We start from the raw sequence: 25,696 nt of genomic DNA, 5'->3' as shown, positions 1-25,696 counted from the left end.
GCAGGCAGGCCTTCCCCGGGAGGAAGAGCAGCTCCGTTTTGTCAAGATCAAGGCTAGGTGGGGCTCGGCCATGGGGGCTAGGGAGTAGCTTTCTCAGGCGCAAGAGAATTTAGTTCAAAGAAGATCTAATCACATTGGATCATTTTTGGGTGGTCTCCAACACAGAATGCACATATAAGGATAACAGGTGTTGTATCGGAGATACATCGCCTATGAAAAGAGGCTACTTGCTGTTCACTCAAACCAACGCCGTTTCAGATTCTATAGGACAATCGCCATATGCAGGAGCGCAACTTTGGTTTTAGAAGTGGGGACATTTATTTTATAGATAATTTTTTCCAGTCGGATAAACACTCCAAACAGCCTACTCGACCACTCGGAGGCATCCCCATGGTCCTAAAGCACACCGATGCCTCGTTTTGTATCACATTCCAATGATAAAACTGGGGGTGACAAAAATGCAATTTTTAGAATGGGGGGACATGTCACTGTCCGCAGTGGAAGTTGCACCCCTGGCTATATGTATGTATTGTTTGTAGCATTGTACAGCTAAGTCAGAGTCATCTTCAGACCTAACTCAAATTTAAATATCTGGCTGTGTCATTATGACTTTGGATAATCATTTGACACATTGAAGTTATTTCATTTGAACAATGGTTAAGCTAAAAGGGGAGAAGAAGGGGAGAAAAAAGGATCCTGAAAAAGTGACAGTAATTGGTGAGAAGGTTTTTGTTCATTGATTGCAAATGAGCATTTGACAGTGTGCGGGTATTGTCATGATATTGTTATAAAAAATAATATAACTCATAAATGACTCATAGCAGAAATAATGGTGAATATTATTCCAGACACTGACATGGCTTAAAAGGACACTGCGAGATTTCGAGATTTAGGTCGTTTTTTACTTACCCAGAGTCCGACGAACTCACGGAAACCCATTTTTAGGTCTTTGCTTGCAGTTTGGATATTATTGAAGTTAGCATATCGTTAGTTTAGCGCAATTACTGGAAGTCTCCCACAGTAGCCAGCTCCTCTCAGGGTAATACACCTTCTAACTACTCCAAAGCTGTGTGGTTGGTCATTTATAGTCTTACATAGCTATACATAGTAATCGATATTTTATAAATGAGCTAATTTGACTGATAATCATAAGAAACAAGATTCTAGCCACGTCCTCATTCTCTGTCCGGTTAGAGATCGTAGAGATGTACTGTTTCTCTCTTATTATGGCGTCTGTGAGTGCATGGGCAGCGCCATTGAGACAACTCTGAATCATGGATTACAGTTTCTCCTGGCCCATGGACTGCTTTCAGGGTAAGGAACCATCTGACTGACTAAGCACATGCAAATGTGACTACTTTGCTGTTATTCTGGCTACACCTTTTAACGTGACTAAGTTAGCCATAGTTGGCTAGCTAGCGAGCAAGGGATAAGAACGTTGCCAGCGAGCATGACAATGGAGCATTTAGAACGCACGACTTGTGCTGTCCATAGATACAGAACAAAAAGACTAAACATCTCTAGCAACCAAACCGATAGCACGAACGACCAGGCTTGGGTAGCAACCCTAGATTTGTTTCGGGACAATATCTTGTGGAAAGATGAAATAGTATGAATACATTCATCAAAATAAATTTTTCAATGAAAATATGTCAATCATTATTTGAACATGTTGTTAACCTGTTGTATAAAAGTGAAAATGCCCTTGAAGCCGGTGTTTGGAGGATATATTGGCACGGTTTGCCGGCCCTCGTCTCGGGCCTAACAACACCCATGCCAATGTATCCTCCAAACACCGGCTTCTCGGGCATTATCACTCAAGCATTGTGACATACAAAGGGCATATATGTAATAAACATTTAAATACTATGTTTCATACATATACAGTATGAGCATTTAAGTATTATAAATATATGCATATATACTGTATGTGTATAAAAGTAAGAAATGTATGTCACATAAATGAAAACGGCCAATTCTTGTATATTTCAACATATACAGTATGTGACATACGTACTTATGTGTGGATACATATACAAGCATACTGTATATGGGCATATACACTGAGTGTACAAAACATTAAGGACACCTGCTCTTTCCATGACATAGACTGACCAGGTGAATCCAGGTGAAAGCTATGATCCATTATTGATGTCACTTGTTAAATCCACTTTAATTTGTGTAGATGAAGGGGAAGAGGACAGGTTAAAGAAGGATTTTTAAGCCTCGAGACAATTGAGACTTGGATTGTGTGTGTGCCATTCAGAGGGTGAATGGGCCAGACAAAACAATGTAAGTGCCTTTGAACGGGGTATGGTAGTAGGTGTTCCTAATTTTTGGTATACTCAGTGTATATATGCCCATATAAAACATATCCTTAATATACATATATTGCCATATATTAGTTTTCCGTATGGGTAGGTAGCCACAACAAATTGGAATTCGTAACATATAAGTTTTGCAAATGTGTAACATATTGTTTCAAATTGCAATTCGCAACATATTGTACGAATTGCAATTTGTAACATATATGAAATGGATGATGGACATCCACAAATGAATACAAAAGCACCCAATTCACTCGGACATAAAAGGCCAGTAGGTCCAAAGCATAAGAAAAACACAACCGTTAGGCTAAGAAAATATATTTGTACAAGCTCAAAATGAAAATATAATATTTTTCTTGATATTGTTAATTATCAGGTATTCCAATTTCAAAGCCTGAACCCTTGTTGCCTATATATATCTTAATGTCTGCATCAAGATAGCACACACTGAAGCCTTCCTTCAGAAACAAGGCTGTTGAAGGCACAAGTTAGTATGCTTTCTAATGTCGAATAGCCCCCAGTTCACTCAGAGGTGAGGATTTCCTATTTTAGTCACAGGGGCATAATGTTTCATTAATATCTGTCCATTTCCATTCACACACATGGGTACAAATACTGCGCACTGGAAACAATTGGATAGAGGAAACCTTTTGACATGATCCGTAATTCAATGTGTAGATCAAAGGCCTCAGAAGGACCAAGGTAATGTCATTTATGCATGGGAATTAAGTCAATCTTTACAAAAACATAACACAAAAACCTTACACTAACAGCATTGCATTACATTATATTACGAAATAATAAAATATCTCAGTTTGTCATCAATCTCGAAGTGTTCAGTGTTTGGGAACGCAGTCAGTCACATCACTCAACTGTATAAGTAAGGCGTAATACAAAGATAAACTATCATCAGAGCGGAACGTGTAACATACAGTTCCTGTAGAATAGTGCATGATATATGTTTTCTATGGCGTATAGTTGGAATCATTTTTCCCAATTCAATGATGATGTCAATGACGCTATAATTATGCATTACTGAGCATATCAGTATCTATAAGACGGGTTAGCTGACAACGTCACTAAAAGACGATGAGGCAGAAGGCCATGTGGTGTAATGATTCTGGATGGTCAGATAGTTAGCAACATTGAGAAGAAGCTGCCATGTGGGGAATTGTAGGTGGCTCGTTTCAGCTCATTGCATCTTGTTATTGATTCCATGTCTTGTTTTGACTCATGACACGTCTACGCTAATATGGCTAAAAACGAATTAGCTAGCTAACCAACAACTGTAACTATGTATTTGAGAAACAACAAGTGCTCATTGTGCAAATATATTTACATGTTCAGTAAACATTTAGAGACTAAATATAGTTTACATGCCGTCAACAATCTAAGCCAGCCTCGTCTGTTTTGCCCCATAGTTGCGCACGCGTCGGTTTTACAACCAACCCGTCTATAACGCCGATTCAATTTCCCACGCAGTTCTACTTTCAGCCACCAGATGTCTTAAATGGCCGGTCAAGCGCTGTGAATATACACCTCTCCTGCTCTCTCAATGGCTTGCTCAATGGGTGTCAGGAGACCTGTTATGCTACATTACTCCATTCAATTATTTTATCATCTTTAACGATAAGAGAGTGATCCAGTACTTCTTGGTCCCGTGTGGCTCAGTTGGTAGAGCATGGTGTTTGCAATGCCAGGGTTGTGGGTTCGATTCCCACGGGGGACCAGTACGAAAAAAGAAAAAAAATATGTATGCATTCACTACTGTAAGTCGCTCTGGATAAGAGCGTCTGCTAAATGACTAAAATGTACAAAATGTTCTTGGAGCTCAGAGGATGTAGGCAGGGTGGAGGAAGTCTTTAGGGACGATACCGATGGTACCATTTAGCTCTCCGACCCACCAGCCATGGATGTTATACTCCTGGAACACAGAGAGACACAAGTATGGTGAGGAGGAACAAGCACAACTATGCTCAGTAGACTGTGTCATCATAGGTTTATAACAGAATTTAGCATTGCCTCAAAATGGCTCTTGATGCCTTGTTTTGTCATTTATGGGGTACATGCAGATTGAGAATTACCAGGGGCCCAGGAGGGTCTGAGACCCCCTGAATGAGTCATGATGCAAAAAAAGTCTAACTTTGGGGGGAGGGCTCTAAATAATGCTAATGTAACAATTCTCCTATTTGTTTAAAATGCAATTTGTACTGCTACAGTGGTAAATATTCAAATAAAAGCTTATTCCAAATTAAACGAACACTGCCACATGGTAAAAAAATAAATCATCCCATGTGGCTGCACTTGTCATCCCGTTACAGTCCCATATTTCAGCCTCTTTTCAGGTGTCCCAACTTTTCTTACCACAAAAAATGTCATTTTGTCATCAATTAATTCAGACTACAAGAGCGTAGACCCAATGACAATCGCTAAATGTCATTACACTTTTGGTGTTTTGCAACAGATGTCTCTTTCCATTCATTAAATGGCGCGAGAACCCCCGAATGTCACGGTGTAATTCGCACTCTGGGTACAACATCTGAAAGCCAAAGGCTATCTTCTATCTATCGATCAAACCATTCGTATGAGGTTTGCGTGTAGAATGCATGTTTGTAGAACCATTTCTCCCTCTCCTGGCTGTCTCTCTGGCCACTGGTGTGATAGATCCCACATCCTCAGTCAGCAGCCCATCCTATCATACAGAGAGTTGTGACACCTCACTATAGAGCCAGAGGAATGAAAAACAGACCTACTCCTAATGACTGGTGACTGGACAGAGATAACGTATAAGTTGTGTCTGGACAGAGATGACGTATCGGCCGGGTTAGAGCTCACAGATCAGAGTGATGGCCCAGGCCTGAAGTGTTCTTAGAGCAGGTCATGATAAGCAGCTCATCCATCTGGATGTGCAGAACAGAGAAAACATTATCATTCTGTCTGCTCGCCTACACAGAGCACTGAGAACTGACTGTTTCAATGCAATTACAGAGTGATTGAAGGTGGAATACTCCACTCAGAATGGCAAATTGATGTGCTTGCTGACTTTAAGACAAGTGAAGCAAGCACACACATTTTCCTCAGGAAAGGTACATTTTCTAGTCCCTGTGATTTCCAACACATGGCCCTAATATCTGAAGTAATAAAAACCCATGTTTCCATCTTAAAAACCAAAAACATACAGCGAAAATGTTTTGTTGTGGAAAGCTAGCTTGAATAGTAATCCAAAAAAGGAGAGAAACAGACGGACTGGGGAAATCAGAGAGTAGGAACGGAAACAGTTTCTCTCCCCCGGGGCTGTTGCAGCTCCATTCCTCCAACCACAGTGACAGAAAGTTGTATTTATCTCCCCAAGCCCATCTGTGCAGCCAGTCTCACGTCCTCCCTGAGAAAGCTCTTTTTGATTATTAACGCCACCATTTGAATACGCTTGCTACTTCGCCACAGTGTGCCAATGGCAGCAAAGGTCTGTTGAGCATGCCAACTCCATCTTCCTCGCTGCTTACTACGGGTTCATACAGAGTACACCTGCTGGAAGGGGAGGTCTCGTAGAGAAGCATAGGGAGTAAATGTATTCCAATGACAATGCCCTAACTACAATCTCTCCTACCTCCTGATTGTTCTCCTTTCATTTGGTGTTAAATGCATATCAGACTTTTGTATATGATGATCTTCCAGTGATTTTTTGGGGGACTTTTCCTGTTGAAAAGTGATATAAATACAATAAAGTACACTCACTAAAGGGTAAAAAAAAAAATCTATATTTTGAGCAAAATAGTGTTTTTTCGACACACTGATGGTTGGTCTGATGGTCACTTTGTGACATCATCGTCCTCCCCCCCGTGCTTGAGGAACAAAAGAGGGAGCCCCCCCCCCCCCAAACACTTGTTTCATGTGATGGGGATACCAGTGGACCACCTATTGAGATGTGACTTTTGTTAACTAAATCAGGTGTTAAATGAGGTGAAAAGGAGACTGGAGTAGGACTTTAAGTTTCAGGAGAAAATACAATGGATAACATCTTTCTGTGGGTGCCAAGGATGCCATGCCATTTCCATACCAAGACATTCTCCTTCAATAAAAAAAAGGATCAAGTGGCCCTTAGTGGCGCTCTGGAATGTTTTGTGTGGCCTGGGTTCATAACCGTGTATGGTGGGAGGAGGTGGAATGAGGAGGGAACAGCGCCATGTTGTGGCGGTGCGTTGACTCGTTGACCTCCCCATGACTCCTCCATTGAGTGGGTGCAAATGAACGTGGGCGGGGCTGGCACGGGGAGAGAGGGGGATTGAGCGAGTTGCCATGACAACACCTGCAGTACACCAGTAGCATCGTTTATTTACCACTCAGGGGGCTGGCTAATGGTGACATTTGGATGGGCCCATCGCTCACTTTGGGCAGGAGGACAGATTGACAGCTAACGATGCCTGAAGAGGGAGGAGGTTGGCTTGACTGTCTCTCATAGGGTGAATGACAGAAGCAGGATGCAGGAGAAGGAGCACTTTGTATGCCATGCCAGGTCACCGTGACAGCTGCTCTACCCGATTCCCACTCTCCTCCTTGAGCTATACATTCACTCCTTTTTGTAGAACATCAGGTTCTGCTCACGTTCCATTGTCATTCTTTGTATTTTTTCTCTCACTATTTCTCTTGATGTATAAGCAATACATACACACGTAAAACACATACATTCACATACACAGATGCACACACACACACACACGTACGAACACAAACACACACACCTACATACACACACATACGAACACAAAACACACACCTACATACACACACACGTACGCAGGAGGAGTGTTAATAAGACTGACCCATAAGGCAGACCTTGGGCGTGATGGAGCGCAGGAAGTCTCTCATTGCCCTGCCGCTGAACCCGCCGTCTGGGTGTTACAATCTCTCCCTGCCCTCCCTTCATCTCCCCCTGTTTCTCTCTAGCTACCTCTCCCCCTCTCTGTTTCGCTCTCATCCACAAGGAGAGTCATCAGACGCACACTGCAGCGCTGCGTCTCTCTCCACTAGTCATCCTAACAATGAAACATGGACACCTCTTACAAGCCGCAGCTCCTGGTCTATTTGACCACAATTCTAGTCAAAGAATTTTGCTCGCACAGGTGGACTGGACTGCCTTAGCTGTTCTATAAATATTTTTGCACATGGACACGTATCCGACCATTGCAAAATAAATGTCTACTTATTTTGCCTGATATTAATATTTAAAGGGAGTCCTAGCAATGCCTATTTAGAGATTTGGACACATTGGTTGTAGGCTTGGTGATTTCTTTAAATTGTTTAGATCTGTTTAATAAACAGGCAATCTTTTAATTGAATCAACGAGATAGATTCAAAGTCGAGAGATGACTGAGCATGAGAGCGGTCTAAATTATGAAGGAACAAACAATCTGCTTCTCTTCGAAAGCCGCCTTGGGATTATGGATGGTTCTTTAACTTAATAGCAATTTAAAGTGGATTTGTGTATGCCGCTGAGTGTCTGTAATGATAGCGGTTTACGCTGCCCCTCATTTATAATAATTAGGCAGATTTTTAGGGGTTGCCCAGGCACAGTTCTAGGCTATTGGATGGGCCTGAAAAATAACCTTACTGTAAGTTGACCGGGAGATGACCACCGCCTCCTAGATGACCCCAAATCCCAGACTCACCCCCTACCACTTTGGGTGGTAAATAGGATGTCTTGCCCTGTCTATAGGGTATTGGTGTCTATAGCCACAAAAGCAGCTTTAAAAGGGGTGTGTGACAAAGAAAGGGAGCGATAAAGGGGGGGGGGGGATAAAGGGTTCACACAAAGAGATAAAGGGATCTCCATCTGATTGTTTTTCCTCCCTTTCCCTTTTCTTTGGGCACATTCACATGGTGTGACCTATGGCAATGGGCCAACTGGGGTTGTTATGGACTTAAGGCAGTTGAGGACATGAGAATATGACCCTATGTGGAAATAAGATACTAACATATTATTTATACTAAGAAAATACAATTAAATACAAACAACATCTTTTTTTCAATCACATTGGCATTACAACTGCAAACACTTGTAATGCCCCTTGTCTTTTATGTTCAGAACCTTTGATTGAGCATTCATTGGAGTTCCACGCATCTTTCACCCATGAGAACATTTAGTTTAGTCACCAATACATCCGATAATAATAAACTCACAGTTTAGTTTTAACTAAAATGTAATCCAATAGCAAAAAAGACATGATGCAATTTTAAAAACGGATCTTTTTGAAGTGCTGAATAGAAGGAATAATAAAGATTAAATAAAATGTTCCATACAGTATTTACCTATGTACCAGTATGTAAAATGTTTCCAAGTTTACTGCAAATCATATAAAAAAAGATACAAAAATTGTTCCAATGTAAGGTTTAGAGCAAGATGTCAGTCTTACAGTTTCAGTATCCTTATAACGTACATACAGTGCATTCGGAAAGTATTCAGACCCCTAAAAAACAGAAACACCTTATTTACATAAGTATTCAGACACTTTGCTATGAGACTTGAAATTGAGCTTAGGATCCTATGGATCCTGTTTCCATTGATCATCCTTGAAATGTTTCTACAACTTGATTGGAGTCCACCTGTGGTAAATTCAATTGATTGGACATGATTTGTCAAGGCACACACCTGTCTATATAAGGTCCCACAGTTGACAGTTCATGTCAGAGCAAAAACCAAGCTATGAGGTGGAAGGAATTGTCTGTAGAGCTCCGAGACAGGATTGTGTCGAGGCACAGATCTGGGGAAGGGTCCCAAAACATTTCTGCAGCATTGAAGGTCCCCAAAGAACACAGTGGCCTCCATCATTCTTAAATGGAAGAAGTTTGGAACCACCAAGACTCTTTCTAGAGCTGGCTGGCCACCCGGCCAAACTGCAATCAGGGAAGAAGGGCCTTGGTCAGGGAGGTGACCAAGAACCCGATGGTCACTCTGACAGAGCTCCAGAGTTCCTCTGTAGAGATGGGAGAACCTTCCAAAAGGACAACCATCTCTGCAGCACTGCACCAATCAGGCCTTTATGCTAGAGTGGCCAGATGGAAGCCACTCCTCAGTAAAAGGCACATGACAGCCCACTTGGAGTTTGCCAAAAGGCACCTAAAGGACTCTCAGACCATGAGAAACAAGATTCTCTGGTTTGATGAAACCAAGATTGAACTCTTTGGCCTGAATGTCAAGCGTCACGTCTGATGAGACCTGGCACCATCCCTACCATGAAGCATGGTGGTGGCTGCATCATGCTGTGGGGATGTTTGTCAGCGGCAGGGACTCGCAGACTAGTCAGGATTGACGGAAAGATGAACAGAGCAAAGTACAGAGAGATCCTTGATGAAAACCTGATCCAGAGGGCTCAGGACATCAGAATGGGGTGACGGTTCATCTTCCAACAGGACAACGAACCAAAGCACACAGCCAAGGCAATGCAGGAGTGGCTTCGGGACAAGCCTCTGAATGTCCTTGAGTGGCCCAGCCAGAGCCCGGACTAGAACCCGATGGAACATCTCTGGAGAGACCTGAAAATAGCTGTGCAGCGACACTTCCAACCTGACAGAGCTTGTGTGGATCTGCAGAGAAGAATGGGAGAAACTCCCCAAGTACAGGTGTGCCAAGCATGTAGCGTCATACCCGAAACAACTTGGGCTGTAATCGCTGGCAAAGGTGCTTCAACAAAGTACTGAGTAAAGGGTCTGCATACTTATGTCAATGTCATATTTCAGTATTTCATTTGATTATAAATTAGCCCAAAAAATTTAAACCTGTTTTTGCTTTTGTCATTATGGGGTATTGTGTGTAGATTGATGAGGGGGGAAAAAAATGATTTAATGAATTTTAGAGTAGGACTAACGCAACAAAATGTGGAAAATACTTTTCGAATGCACTGTGTGTAGAAGAAATGATCAGATATTATGGGATGTATTGCACAAGATCAACTTTTCTATGTGACTTACATCATTACTGCAACTGCTACAGTTTCCCCAGCTAAAATTATCAGCGTACAGTGTATCAATGAAATCCAGATAATGAGTGGAATATATTGTTATATTACAACCAAATTATTTCAGCAGCGCATTGCACATTACACTATAATTCCAAATGGTAGCATATATAGTTTCCACTTTGTCCTATTTAAGCACGCTGACTGATGGAGGATAATGATGTAGTTATTACAGCCACATCTTTATATAATTTGGTTCTACCTTCCGACATAGAAATGTATCAATTGACATCAGTTTGATGTAAAAATATAGAATGTGACATTTATCAGCATCATTTCTCTTGACGCCGTTAATCACGTCTCCATTTCTTCAACGCGTGGAACCTTTTAAGCGCACCTCTTATGTGCAGAACATAACACAGTAAATGCTTGCACCTTTAGCTACATTGCCGATGTAAAAGTTATGCCCAATATTACCGGAGTTACAGTGGGCCCAATATGTTATTTTATTTCTGCTCCGGATTCGTGAGCCATTTTAAACTACTCGCAGGTCGCTGTTTTTTGGTTTGATAACAAACGGTTGGTAGCAACCGGATAACTTGACCACTGACTAGGCTACGTACATATTTGGATGGCACAGGAAAAACTGAAAAGGAATAGGCTACTCAAAGAGATGTTTCCAAGGTAGGCTGCATATGCAAGCGTGGGGTGTGTATGATTGTGTGTGTGTGTGAGATCGGGAGTAAGTAAGAGAGAGAGGGTGTGGGAGGGAGGAAGGGTAGGCCTACACTCATAGAAAAAAAGCATTCCAAAAGGGTTCTTCAGCTGTCCCCAAAGGAGAACCCTTTTTGGTTCTAGGTAGAACTCTTTTGGGTTCTATGTCGAACTCTCTCTGGAAAGCGTTCTACATGGAACTCAAAAGGGTTCTACATGGAACCAAAAAGGGTTCTTCAAAGGGTTCTCCTACGGGGACAGCCGAAGAACCCTTTTAGGTTCTAGATACACTCTTAGGGGAAAAAAGGTGCATGTTGAAAGTTCTCTGAACAGTACAGATGGTTACAATGTTTTCATAACATTCTTCAACAAGTTGAATATGTTCCTTGTATCCATAGAGCCAGTTCTTTTTTCCTTTAGTGACACTCATTTAGAATGCCTGAAGCATTAAGCGGTGTTGTGTGTGTGTGTGTGAGAGAGAGAGAGAAAGAGTGTGCCTATGTTTATAATCAAAGTTATTTCTGTTTTGATTGCATTTATGAATAAAGGCTTTTAATTAAATTAATCAATTCTAAATTGTTTGTTTTTTCTCCTCACTGCAAACTTAAACATTACTCATAGTTATTTACTTAGGGTAAACTTCATGTTAATTTAAGAGGGAGATATAGCCTACTAGTGTAAATCAGTCTCAGAGTGTGTGTGCTGTCAACCATTAAACACTCTCAGTATTAATTACTCAGTTATTGGCTGAGACAGAAACGCACAGAGGTCAGCCACTAGGTGTCACTAGTGTCAATGTTCTGGAGACATGCATGGAACAGCACTGTCTGGAGTTGTGTCACAACCAACTTCTGGACTGGTTCTCTGTCTCTGGTTCTCGCTCTCTCTCTTTCTGGTTCTCTCTCTCTCTCTCTCAATCTAAGAGATGGACATGTTAGCAAGAGTTTAAAGAAGACTAGATGGGTTGACATCGTAAATCTCTCCCACTCCATTCCACCATTCCAGATGAGTGCCTCTGGGAATATCAGAATGTGGCTGCTAACCTGTGGAGCCATGTCTTTTGATTCCGGCTACATAAATTACAGTCCTGGAATGCAGGACAACCCGACGGATTAGTGAGAACCATGCTTAGGAGTGAATATAAGTAATACAGATGTTAGGAGAGCAAAGATAGCATTTACTCATTTTAGACATTTTGGGAGCAAAAAAAAAGATAGCATTTACTAATTTCAGACATTTTAATCAGGAAATTCATAATATGCAGTGCCTAGTGAAAGTCTACACACCCTTTAAAGTCTTCACATTTTGCTGACCTTTACAATGACATTTAAAAATCGATTTTCCCCACAAAAAAATGATATATTATTTATTTACACCGCATGAATATTAACACAGGGTAAGGTTAAAATCACTCTTCAGCACAGCACTTGTTGGCTTTAGCAATGAAGCTCTCCATAATTTCCTTTTAGCTTCAGGAGGTCCGTCTCGTCCTCCTGAAGGGCTTGCCTATAGACTCGAGCCACTATTGGTCGTCCATGAATTTCTCCACAATGGACAGACAGGTGGTTGACAGTCGTGGTGAGCACACTGACTAGGTTGTCCTTTTTGGTTTCTTACAGAACAATCTCGTACTGTTGCTTTGCAGCTTTCATCTTCTCCACGGCCTCGTCATATCCCAAGGTCACCTTCTTCTCCAGCGGCTTTTGGTGATTCTCCGCATCCTCAATCTCAGCAGCCAACTTCTGATTTTCACCGGCCATCTCCTGCATGGGGTGTTCAAGCTGCTCGTCCACCCTGCGAATACACTCTTCTTCCACATCATTTAGCATTTTCCTAAGTGGATTTTGAATCTGTGTTCTGTATTGGACCATAGTCGATGGTTTGTATTCTGTTGTGGTCCTGATAACATTTACAGGCCAGCTTGTGGTACACAGCTACCTTCACTTCAGCTGTCTCCTTGGCCAGAGAGATCTCGTCTTTCCACATGCGCTGCTCAGCCTGCTCCAGGTTTTTGGTCAGGCTGTTGATGGTCTGCTACAGTCCACACTTCTCCCAGTTGATCCTCTCGATATTTGCTGGGGTGAACTTCTGGATGGACAGGACGCATTGGACCCTCAATTGCTCCTATTTCAGGGTCATCACCTGCAGACCCGATACTTCCACCTCCTCAGACAGTCCTGAGGCGGTTGGCTTTGAATGATGTCAGTTCACTGCGAAAGCTCTGAAGCTTCTGCAGGTCCACGTACATTTCACTTTCTCCAATCGTTAAGACTTTAAATCTGTCCGTTTGACTTTCTTTCTCCAGCCGCTCAACCTTATCACACAGGATTCTGTACCTCTCCATGGTCAACAGAAGAGCTTCGTCCACATTGTACAGTTTCTTTAAATAAGCAAGGCATTATTTGTCCTCCTCTTCAAATGTGTCTGCTCCTTGCATAAACCTGTGGTCAGTTTCAGCAGTGTAGTCTAGAAAGAGCTTATTGAAGTCAACACCATCCTCAATCTCCATGCTGCCATCATAAAAAACGTAGATTAGTTTATCCTGTTGTTTGCTCATTCAGCAAAATATCTTACAAGTATCAGTGAGCCAGGTCAGAGCCCCTAACACCTGTGGCCAGGTATGTGGAGCTCCCACAGAGAACATGGCACTTTTAGAGAGTGCAAATGGATATCCCTAGTCTTTGAGAATCCCCGGGACCTCATCCTCCACTTTGGAGGTGGGCATCTGGAAGGTGAGGAACTCAAACATCTTCAGGAACTCCTTGGAGGAGGGACCCTGGAGAGACTTGACCAACACTGAACCAGGAAACTCCTTGTGACAGAAACTTATACAACTGTCTGATGAACAAAGGCCTTATCATGTAAGGGCCGGGTATCCTTCATCTTCTCTGCATCTCCAAAGGCTTCAAAGGAGCTGTAACGAGCCATGTCAGCACCACTGGTCTGACTTCCAAAAAAACTGGTAAGGAGTCATTGATGGACAGCAATATTCAAACCTTATACCTGATTTTCTAGCAGATTTAAGTCAGGACTGAGACTGGACCATTCAGGAACACTCAACGCCCATTGGGAAGCCATTCTGGTGTGTCTTTTGGCATTGAAATCAGTGTAATTGTCCCACTGAAAAATAAAACTCTATCCCAGGGTTAGGTATTCAGAATACTGAGGCAGGGTTTTCTCTAACTTTTTATCTGGACTGCTCCGTTCATATTTATTTTGATCCCGACAAACTCCCCAGTCTCTGCCGGTGAAAAGCATGACATGTTGCTGCTACCACGATAAGAATGAAGCCTGTGTTAAAAAATCCACTCCATAATCAATTTTGTTTGCAAAGAAATTATATTTTTGGCCTAAATTAAAAACTACAGGCTTGGGTCAAATCCAATACAACAGTGTGAATCCCTCTGTATTTTCAAGTATTGTGATGGCAGAATTATTTTACGGGTATGTTTGTCACTGGCAGGGACACGGGAGTTTGTCAGGATCAAAACAAACATAAATAGAGTAAACACTAATAAAAAGTTAGAGGCAAACAATTACACAATTGTATATGCCAAAGACACACCAAAAGGTGTTAAATGTCTCAATCTTGACTTAAATTTGCTTAAAAATCAGAGACAAGGTTTCAATATTGCTGTCCATCAATGACTCCCAACCAAATTTACTGAGCTCAAGCAATTTTGGCAAAAACAGTGGATAAATGTTGCCCTAAGAGTTGTTGGTAGAATCCTATGCAAAATGATTCACAGCTATAATGGGAAAATGTGAAGAAAGGGTGTATCGACTTTCACTAGAGATTGTATATGTGCAATACATAGTCCTAACCTGTCAGTTCTGAAAATAAGAACTCGAAAAAGTTATCATTTCCGTATGCATACGTAGGATAGTAGTATATCCAAAAAATATAGAAATGGTAGAGAGTAAAATGGTATGATATTAGTATGATAATGTTTATCAGAAGAATCTATAACAGCTAAAAACATGCCATGCTCTAAAATGTCATACACACACACGCACGCACACGCACGCACGCACACACACAATTCCCCATTTATATACAAACACAGTAAAAAACCTATCCAATAAAAAAAAAAAACACAAATACTGTAAAAATGCTCCTCTTTACAGTAATATCTCGCTAGATCAATAATGATTGATGGGGGCTCTTTGTATAATCGTCATGTACTACTCAGTTCACAGCCATACGACACCGTGCCTGTGGCCAGCCCTTAGCCTGGTCTACACTCAGGCAGTCAATCAAATCACAGTATTCCAACGTGCCTAGAATTTTTTGGTTGATATTTCTGCCAGTGTGCATGATTTTTTTGTTGTTGTAGCTGATTGCCCACTGCTGCCTACGTAGCTGCTGTGCTGAGTGCTCCACTGCCGCCAAACCCCCCTCCTTGATCGCCTTTGTCTGGTCACTGGTGTAGCCTACAAACTTCATGTTGTACACAAAATTGTTCAAACTATTGGATTCCATGCCTCAGTAAGCATAAGCGCGATTTCATGTTCTTTTTACAGGATGGGAGGAGGCTACATGCAGCTATTTACATATTTGACATGTAAAATACATTATCAAAATGTTCGTACAAACATTGTTGTCGGTATTGCAAACATAAGCACAACACAAACACGCAGTCTAGCGAGTTCATGTTTTTCATGAAATCATTAAGACTGCCTGTTTGTGTCATGCTTATGTTTGCAATACTGACAACAAAGTTCGTTCCAACATTTTGATCATGTATTTTCTGTAAAATATTTACTTGCCACGATATCAGCATTTATACAATGGGTAGGTCTAATCCTGAATGCTGATTGGATAAACCACATTCCAGCCGGTGTCTATTCCACAAGTTACCACTGGCTAAATCTATGACGTTAAAATGCCTATTTACTCTGTTCCATCTGACTGTGCAGTCCACTGTCTCATCAGCCCAGGCAAGGAAGTTATAAACTTGATCTCCACTTTAAAAAGCATCTAGACAGCTCACATTTCTTCTAGATTAACATTTAGTTTTCAACTGCAGAGATTGATTGTCACGACTTCCGCCGAAGTTGGTCCCTCTCCTTGTTCAGGCGGCGTTCGGCGTCACCGGCCTTCTAGCCATCACCGATCCACTTTTCATTTTCCATTTGTTTTGTCTTTGTTTTACACACCTGGTTTCAATTCCCACAATTACATGTTCTTTATTTAACCCTCTGTTTTCCCCATGGTTAATGTGCGTGTTTGTTTTATGTATTTCGGTCCATTTGTGTGGGCTTGGTATATCTACATGTATTTGGTGATTTTTGAGTAAAGTTACTTTTATTACTCATCTCTGCTGTCCTGCGCCTGACTCCTCTGCACCAGCTTCACCCAGACCATTACATTTGTATAAACCGTCGTATTCAAATCGATTTCCAACTATCCCATAGTAATGAACGTGCAGGGGTCAGGAGTCTGGATGAGAGAGAGGCAGGCAGCATTCCTCAGCCAGTAAAAATATTTTTTATGGATGTACAGTTGAAGTTGGAAGTTTACATACACCTTAGCCATCTACATTTAATCACAGTTTTTCACAATTCCTGACATTTAATCCTAGTAAAAATTCCCTGTCTTAGGTCAGTTAGGATCACCACTTTATTTTAAGAATGAGAAATGTCAGAATAATAGTAGAAAGAATGATTTATTTCAGCTTTCATTTCTTTCATCACATTCCCAGTGGGTCAGAAGTTTACATACACTCAATTAGTATTTGGTAACATTGCCTTTAAATTGTTTATCTTGGGTCAAACGTTTCTGGTAGTCTTCCACAAGCATCCCACAATAAGTTGGGTGAATTTTGGCCCATTCCTCCTGACAGAGCTGGTGTAACTGAGTCATGTTTGTAGGCCTCCTTGCTTGCACACGCTTTTTCAGTTCTTCCCACAAATGTTCTATTGGATTGAGGTCAGGGCTTTTTGAAGGCCACTCCAATACCTTGATTTTGTTGTCCTTAAGCCATTTTGCCACAACTTTGAAGTATGCTTGGGGTCATTGTCCATTTGGAAGACCCATTTGTGACCAAGCTTTAACTTCCTGACTGATGTCTTGAGATGTTGCTTCAATATATCCACATAATTTCCCTTCTCATGATGCCATCTATTTTGTGAAGTGCACCAGTCCCTCCTGCAGCAAAGCACCCCCGCAACATGATGCTGCCACCCCCGTGCTTCACGGTTGGGATGGTGTTCTTCGGCTTGCATGCCTCCCCCTTTTTCCTCCAAACATAATGATGGTCATTATGGCAAAACAGTTCTATTTTTGTTTCATCAGACCAGAGGACATTTCTCCAAAAAGTACAATCTTTGTCCCCATGTGCAGTTGCAAACCGTAGTCTGGCTTTGTCATGGCGGTTTTGGACCAGTGGCTTCTTCCTTGCTGAGTGGCCTTTCAGGTTATGTCGATATGGGACTCGTTTTACTGTGGATATAGATACTTTTGTACCTGTTTCCTCCAGAATCTTCGCAAGATCCTTTGCTGTTGTTCTGGGATTGATTTGCAATTTTCGCACCAAAGTACGTTCATCTCTAGGATTCAGAACAAGTCTCCTTCCTGAGCGGTATGACAGCTGCGTGGTCCCATGGTGTTTATACTTGTGTACTATTGTTTGTACAGATGAACGTGGTACAGGCGTTTGGAAATTGCTCCCAATGATGAACCAGACTTGTGGAGGTCTACAAAGAGGCACTGAGTTTGAAGGTAGGCCTTGAAATACATCCACAGGTACACCTCCAATTGACTCAAATGATGTCAATTAGCCTATCAGAAGCTTCTAAAGACATGAAATAATTTCTGGAATTTTCCAAGCTGTTTAAAGGCACGTTCAATTTAGTGTATGTAAACTTCTGACCCACTGGAATTGTGATACAGTGAATTATAAGTGAAATAATCTGTCTGTAAACAATTGTTGGAAAAATTACTTGTGTCATGCACAAAGTAGATGTCCTAACCAACTTGCCAAAACTATAGTTTGTTAACAAGAAATTTGTGGAGTGGTTGAAAAACGAGTTTTAATGACTCATACCTAAGAATATGTAAACTTCCGACTTCAACTGTATACAAAGAAATGTAAATTGAAAAAAAGGTAGAACAAAATGAAAATGTTGGAATGCTGAATGTCAAGCATCACACCTGGAGGAAACCCGGCACCATCCCTACGGTGAAGCGTGGTGGCAGCATCATGCTGTGGGGATGTTTTTCAGCAGCAGGGACTGGGAGACTAGTCAGGATCGAGGGAAAGATGAACAGTAAAAATACAGAGAGATCTTTGATGAAAACCTGCTCCAGAGCGCTCAAGACCTCAGACTGGGGCGAAGACAATTTTTTATACTTATTTTTTTTATTTAACCTTTATTTAACTAGGCAATGACCCTAAGCACACAGCCAAGACAACATAGGAGTGGCTTCGAGACAACTCTCTGAATGTCCTTGAGTGGCCCAGCCAGAGCCCGGACTTGAACCCGATCGAACATCTCTAGAGAGACCTAAGAATAGTTGTGCAGCGACGCTCCCCATCCAACCTGACAGAGCTTGACAGGATCTACAGAGAAAAATGGGAGAAACTCCCCAAATACAGATGTGCCAAGCTTGTAGTGTCATACCCAAGAAGACTCAAGGCTGTAATTGCTGCCAAAGATGCTTCAATAAAGTACTGAATTAAAGGGTCTGAATACTTATGTAAATGTTATATTTCAGTTTCTTTTTTAAAACAATTGAATCTATTTTAAAATAAGGCTGTAATGTAACAACATGTGGAAATATTCAAGGGGTCTTTATACTTTCCGAATGCACTGTATGGTATAACTATGGCACAGGGTGATGCAAAACACTTTTTTACCGGTCTGAATACACTCTCAGCTGCCTAGAACATTCAGCTGGAGCCTTCATAATATATATATGTTTTGGAATGTTCGTTCTAATCACCGCAGGGTTTTTGATTCACCTGTTCAGAAATAGGAGGTAGAGACATAGGCTACATCTTCATGGTTCAGAAGAGGGTGAGTAAAGAGCGAAACGGGAAGGGCGGGGGAGGGTGAGCAGCAGCTAAGTTAGAAAAACGAATGTGTGCATAAAATAACACATGCGCAGAATGTGATCCGGATCTTAAGCTTTAAGAAAGAGGTTTCCGGAGGGGCGGGCGGGACGTGAGGGAAAACTCAGTATCTGTAGCCTCGGCCTTAAAAATAACAGTTTGTTAGCACCATTGATTTAGCACTTAGAGCGTGTCCTTATTACTTTGTAATTATGGGCAGTGTTGACATAGAGCCCATACACCCAGCCTCCCCCCCAACACCCCAAGCCTCTGTTCATGAGAATTTATGGGCCTTAGTTTTTATTATGGCCATTTTATGTCTGTGTTCCCCAGTTAGAGCTAGGCTTAAGTTGCAGCCAAGGGCCTGTATTTCATTCGTAGAGGTCAGGATTCCCAGGAAACCCCTGTTAAACTAAATCGACTGCTCTACTGACGCACCAGAGAGGGAACAGGGATTGCCCTAAGGCTCGTTAAAACAAACATAGCCACGTAGGGTCCTAATCATGTAATTCATGTAATTCATGAGGAAAATGTGGTACAAGGTTATGAGTGTGAGTGGGGACACGGGTGGACTAGTGTCACACTAAACCAAAGGCTTCCATTCAGAAACAGACAGGAAGGAGTCACCTCTAAATGAATTACAATGAGGCCCTCACTTTCAATCCGTTACGGGACCGTTAGAATGCTCTGTTGTAGTCTATGGGCTTGACAAAACCAGTCATCTGTATCATTATAGCCGTGTACCAGATGGTACAGCTACAGCCACTAACAGTTGGTCTGTTACAGTGAAAGGTAGGTAAGCCAACACCTACACTGAAAGGTAATACTGTAGAAATCCTAAAACACTTGAAGGCTGGTAACGTCTTCTTGATCCGCCTCCAACAGATTCAGAGCAGGTGGCATTATTATGCTTCTATGAAAAATGGAGTGGGGTTGTTTTGACATTCCCTTATAAACTAGTACACACAGACACATGCTCCTTTATCTGATACCGAGGAGACCACTGTGTTCAACTTAAAAATGATTCTTAACTCTTCCTATAAAATACCACTTGTACATACTGTAAAAACAGGATATATGACACACAAATCCAAGCCTTCCAAAATAGCGTCAATCTGCGAACAAGGTCCTGAAAAGCTTAGTGGGCGGCGGTGGCCAAATTACAACACATTGATTTCCACTAGAGTGGCTGTAACAAGTAGATAGACTGCATGTTACTACACAATTGCCATAAAACACAGGGAAATAGATCGAGGGGAAAAAACTGAGATGCGGGATGCTTTACCTGCAATTTGTGTTGAACACAGCGGGGTTTCGCATGGCTGCTCTCTCAATTAACCCACATGATACAGACTCAGTAATGAACCACACTCCCATTACTGAACATCTGATGGGCATTCGCCCCCCCCCCCCCCGGCCTTGGGAATAGACAATGGATGGGTTGGAGTTAAATAAGTGTTACAAAGAGGCGTTATTTTGAAAAGATCAGAATAGAATAGAATTAGAATAGAACATACTATATGTAGCATGTTGATGAAAATGTATGAAGGAACTTTGACTGGCGTTGTTGATGCTGACCTTACTGACGATATAGATGAGGTCACCTCTCTGGAAGGCCAGCTCATCAGGCTCGTCTGCCTCACAGTCCCACAAGCCCTGGTAGTAGTTGGCATAGTCCATGGACCAGACTAAGGAAAAACACACAATGCTGTTACCTAAAATATGTCAGTAATACCCCTATCTTTAACTCTATAGAAGTCACTCCTACACACCTCCTCTCTAGAACAGCAGCTTGCTGATATGTCATTTCCTTCATACCCTCATCTATCTTGTATTAACATAAACAGCTGACAAAGGCTGACAAAGAGGACTTTGTGGAAGATGAAAAGTTGATACAGACTGTTGAAAGGGTATCCAACATTTATACATTCATTTTTTTAACTTTCATATTTTGCTGGTCAATGCATGCTCTTTGGGGTTCAGACCTGGTTTTGTGCTCTTCTCACTGATCTCCTCAATGGGTTCTGGAAAGTCATCGTCTGGAAAATGGAATGAAAACAAAAAGAGGTGAGAAATTCCAAGACCTTTCCTGAAAAAGATAATGCACTTTCTGTATTGTGGAGATGTGGGTCCCACCTGTCTTCCCACCACCTCCCTTGGCCCTGGACACGACTACATACTTTACACCAGGGCATATCCTTGCCGTTCTGCCACCCCAGGCGAGACCAAAAAATGCCGCCCTCACGCAAAACTAGAATAGTCACAGTAAGCAAAATTACGTTGAAAAGATATCAAAAATACGTATTTTCCAGACGTAGAAGTTAAGTTCTGAATGAAAGGTGAAAAGGTATTTTCCGTATGTTTAAAATAAATATTTTCCAGGACTTTGAAAAGGCATCTTTTCCGGACGTTGAAAAATACGTGTTTCCAGACGTTGAAATCAGGTTCATTTTTGGTTCTGAATGAAAGTGGAAAATACTTATTTTCCGGATGTTGAAAACAAGTATTTTCCTGACGTAAAAAATATGTATTTTCCGGATATTAAAAAAATCAGGCAAATTTTTGGTTCTGAATGAAAGTTGAAAGTAAGTAATTTATAGACGTCTATGTTTAGGCCAAATCAAGACTGGTCCAGACCGGACAAAATCTGAACCAAACATAGACGTCTATCATTGGTTCAGATTTGGTCCGGACCGGACCACAAACCAATGTTCTTTGATGTGGAAATCAAGGCCAGTCCGGACTGCACCAAAAAAAGACATCGTCGGCGACGGTCCGTGCTTATGGAGGTGTAGCCTACAGTGCTGCCTGAAATTGAATTTTATGAATGCCCATCTATGTAGTAAACCTACCACTTGTAAAACACAAAAAAAGACGTCCGGACAGGACCAAAAAAAGACGACCAAAAGACGTCATCTCGTGCTTAATAGGGTGTAGCCTACAATGTCGGCCCGCAATGGAATTTTATGAATGCCCACCATTTGTAAAACAGGCCATTGCATTGGCTTTATTAGTCCTGATTCCTGTGACTAATCAATTTGGCTATTTAAGCACTGAATATCAGCTACCCGACTTTATCAGGAGTTATCGTGAACCTATTTGCAATTTGTTTACACAGCGGGAAATGCAGAAGTATTTTATTTTTCGCTATGATCAACATGTCAAAAATGTAAGGATACAAACTTGAAATCACTGATCATAACAACAGGGTGAAACTCCTGGACAACAGTAGTGATTGTCCATTCGATATTGTCCATTTTACTTTGACCTGTCCTCTTGTTAGGATATGTTGTTTGTTAACATGACAGTGCATTTATTATTAGCTTGAGCGCCATTTAGGTTTGGCAATTTGATCGGAGAAACCTGCATGATGTAAAAAGTGTCCGTCTCATTACATTGTCATACATTTTATCTCCAGCCTGTAGGCTTCGGAAAAGGCCACATACTCTTTCTACCATATCCTATATCTGCTATATCCTATATCGGCTACATGATTTATGCTAGATCATTTATTTTACAGAACGTTGGTGGAGTGCCACAGCGATGCGTCTCTCCAATAACACTCTGGAGAGGTGCGCTGGGAATGGACAATACAAATATTTTGCGGCCCTGCCTTTGACAACATGGGCACTGCTTATCACAGGGTGTCATCAGCGCTCACCTAAAAAGCCCATATACCACTGGTTGGAAGAAATTGTCATTGTTTTTGGGCAGAAATATGTGATGTTTTATGTGTTGTTGTTGGAGGTGCGTCTTGGTCAGTTTAGCTCAGAAAATGCTGGCGCCGTAGGAGGCCGCCTAATCCTGCCTATTGAGCCGGCCGGCCTTGCCTACACGCAGCCAATAGGGCACCTTACGTTTTAACAGTGCTAATCAATCGCCCAGACAAGCAGGGATGTGCACTTTACCACATTTCAATGAACAACAGAGTTTTAAACTTTTAACATATGCTACTGTTCATTTTGAATCACATGAACCAAATATCTAAAGGGGACATTTCTCAACCTCCTTAGCCTTATAGAGGTAGATGTGACATGGATTACGGGCGTGGCACCTCGTGGTCTGAGAGGTGACAGTGATATCCCTGCTCTCTGTCTCCCACATCCATCGTCACGCTGTCAGTCTGACAGTAAAGCCACCAGCCAGCAACCCTATACACCCTCCAGAGCAACCTGCCCTCTGCTTCCAGTAACAGCAGGGAAAAGACACACACACAAAGATGCACATGTGTACGCACACGCACACCACTGACCAATACACCTACTGCACCAACTTAATAGCCATGGTTACCCATTAAAAAGTTAACTTGTTACAATAATTATAATAATAGGAAAATATCTTTCTGTAAAATAAATATGTGAAAAGAACAAGGTTTGGAATCAATGTACTACGTCCAGTGCCTTTTAAGAACATCTGAGAGCGATCAAAGAGGGAGAGAGAGATTGATAGGTGATAGAGTGAGAAAGTGAAAGAAAAAGACATTCGATACACCATCTGTGGTCAGGGTCTGTACCCGTCCCAGATGGCTTTCTATGGTGAAAAGGCAAGACACATATCTCTCCAACCAATGATTTCGGCAAAGGGGAAACAGAATCTTGATGTATCTTAAATGGAGTGATGGATAATGACACTGAGAATTCGCCCCCTTTGGTCGTTCTCAGGATCCCTTTAGCCACCCGCCTGCTTGTGGAACAGTCCTGTATTTCCTCTGTAACAGCAACCAGACCTCTGACACTCTTATTAAGATAAAATGATTTATAATGCGTAATTAGTCTTTGACTTACAGTGATAGTGATGTATCTCTGAGGGGTAATGAGAATGTGTGTGTTCTCATACCTGGGAGCACCTCGTAGATATCATCCTCCTCTTCTTCCTCCTCCCCCTCTTGCCCCCCCTGCTTGGGCCTCCATTCCTCCTGGCTACTGAGAGAGGCTTTGGCCTGCTGGGGCAGGACGGGGGTGGGACGAGGGGGAGGGCTGGCCGCCCCGGTCACCCCCTCAATGTCATCATAGGTCTCCTCCTCCTCTTCCTCTTCCTCATCGTCATCAAAGGGGATGAAGCTGGAACTCAAATCTGCATGGGACGCAGACATGGCATAAAATAATGAGCACTCACTCACTCACAGCATGAGCTATAACCAATTGAGTATCCAAAATGGCCTAGAGTTGAAGATGGCATCCACTGACTTCCCCATTTGATTATATTTTAAAAGATATCTGTGAAACATCTAGTCATTCTATTGGACATTAGTGGGCTCCTTTGATGAACAGCTGGCGGGAAAAAGGGAGAAAAAAATCCACCCAGCAAAAATCCAGAGCAAGCAACAGAGATCAAAATCTTCGCCTCGAACTCCATGTCTATCTGGATCTTGTTTAGTAGTAAAAGAGGACAAGACAAATGATGGGGTGTCTGTTACATCCCGCAAATCAGACCATTTAAGAGCAGCCGGTGCAGCTCGCCTCTCGCAGATGGAGCAGCGCTGTGATTGCTGACGACTGGGCACTGCAACACAGGGTATCAGGTCCTCTGTGATACACCATAGGCCAGGCAGAAATCAATGCCGCTAGAAGATAACCAGAACAACTACCAATCAATTTCCCGTAAGGAGGAAATTATTGGGGCAGGGGGGGGGGGGGCGACATATGACATGAATGCCTTGTGACGTAGCGGATGAGGAGGTTTGGAAGGCGTCTGATTGGTCGTTTTGGGGCTGGATATATTTGGGAATGGATATAAAATGGTTTTGTTTTCTGCCCTTTCAGGCAAAAAGGCAGCGAGGCAACACCAATCTAACAGAGGACAAGAAAACGTACGCAATCCTCACTATATCATTTTCTACTACTGCGTCTTTGAAAATCGCTTTCGAACTATGTTGACATACCTTTCAGGACAAAGTTGATATGGTCCACCCATTCCCTGGCCTCTCGCGGACTGCTAGCAGTGAACTGGGGACGATAGACACCATCATAAAGTATGATCATTAGGTCAGACTGGTATGCTATGAAACATCACCGTCATTCAATCCCATTGTTTAGGAGTCAGTTGTATTGTTATTGTACTGTACACCCACCTGGAAGGAGCGTCGGTCAGGGGCACTCAGCTCAAAGCAGGCATTCTTCTTGGAGTCTTTACGTAGGTTGGCCACCAGCTCTGCACTGTAGCCATTGATATAGAAGGAACCCTTCTGCTGCTTGTCTGAAGGAAGAAGTGTCAACTCAATCTCCTCACCAAAATGTTCACATGTATGAGTTCCATGCATAAATAACTACATGGGTAAATTGTATGTCTTAGTGTTATGTAAGGGATCAAACCAACCCTTGTCGCTCCCAAAGTAGTAGAATATTGTGTTATTGAGGACACACCATCGCTTTTGCCATTCTAAGCTGAAGAAGCTGTGATCTAAATGGAAAACGTAATGAAAATAACAAATAATGTCATTCTTCCCACACATCTTTAAATGAGCACTCAACATTCCATATTTCCATAATAATCAACTCCATAATCTTAGTACCCCGTCGTTTCTTCTCCAGGTAGCCTTGTTTCAAGATGTTACTGAGATCCTGGGCTGCCACCATTTGGATCTCCTCAAAGTCTGTAGAAGATCACAAAGTAGGATACATATAAGATGACAGAAAAATGTTGTTCC

At 42.0% G+C, this 25,696-nt stretch overlaps 1 protein-coding gene across 1 annotated transcript in view; it reads right to left on the bottom strand.

Moving 5' to 3' along the window:
* Positions 1-2,629: 2,629 nt before the first annotated feature.
* Positions 2,630-25,696, bottom strand: part of LOC115201039 (src kinase-associated phosphoprotein 1) — a 49,311-nt gene continuing 26,244 nt past the window's right edge. The window contains exons 5-12 of the mRNA XM_029764255.1: positions 25,562-25,642; positions 25,366-25,449; positions 25,121-25,245; positions 24,932-24,995; positions 23,887-24,123; positions 21,036-21,089; positions 20,629-20,738; positions 2,630-4,251 (exon numbers count right to left, since the gene is read on the bottom strand). Of these exons, the coding sequence (XP_029620115.1) occupies positions 4,159-4,251; positions 20,629-20,738; positions 21,036-21,089; positions 23,887-24,123; positions 24,932-24,995; positions 25,121-25,245; positions 25,366-25,449; positions 25,562-25,642 (848 nt within the window). The 3' untranslated portion in view covers positions 2,630-4,158. The remainder of the gene's footprint in view (positions 4,252-20,628; positions 20,739-21,035; positions 21,090-23,886; positions 24,124-24,931; positions 24,996-25,120; positions 25,246-25,365; positions 25,450-25,561; positions 25,643-25,696) is intronic.

The sequence above is a fragment of the Salmo trutta genome, chromosome 10, assembly GCF_901001165.1.
Source record: "Salmo trutta chromosome 10, fSalTru1.1, whole genome shotgun sequence".
Taxonomy (NCBI): Eukaryota; Metazoa; Chordata; class Actinopteri; order Salmoniformes; family Salmonidae; genus Salmo; species Salmo trutta.
The sequence above is the reverse complement of the archived record's forward strand: the minus strand, read 5'-3'. Positions and strand labels throughout refer to the sequence as shown.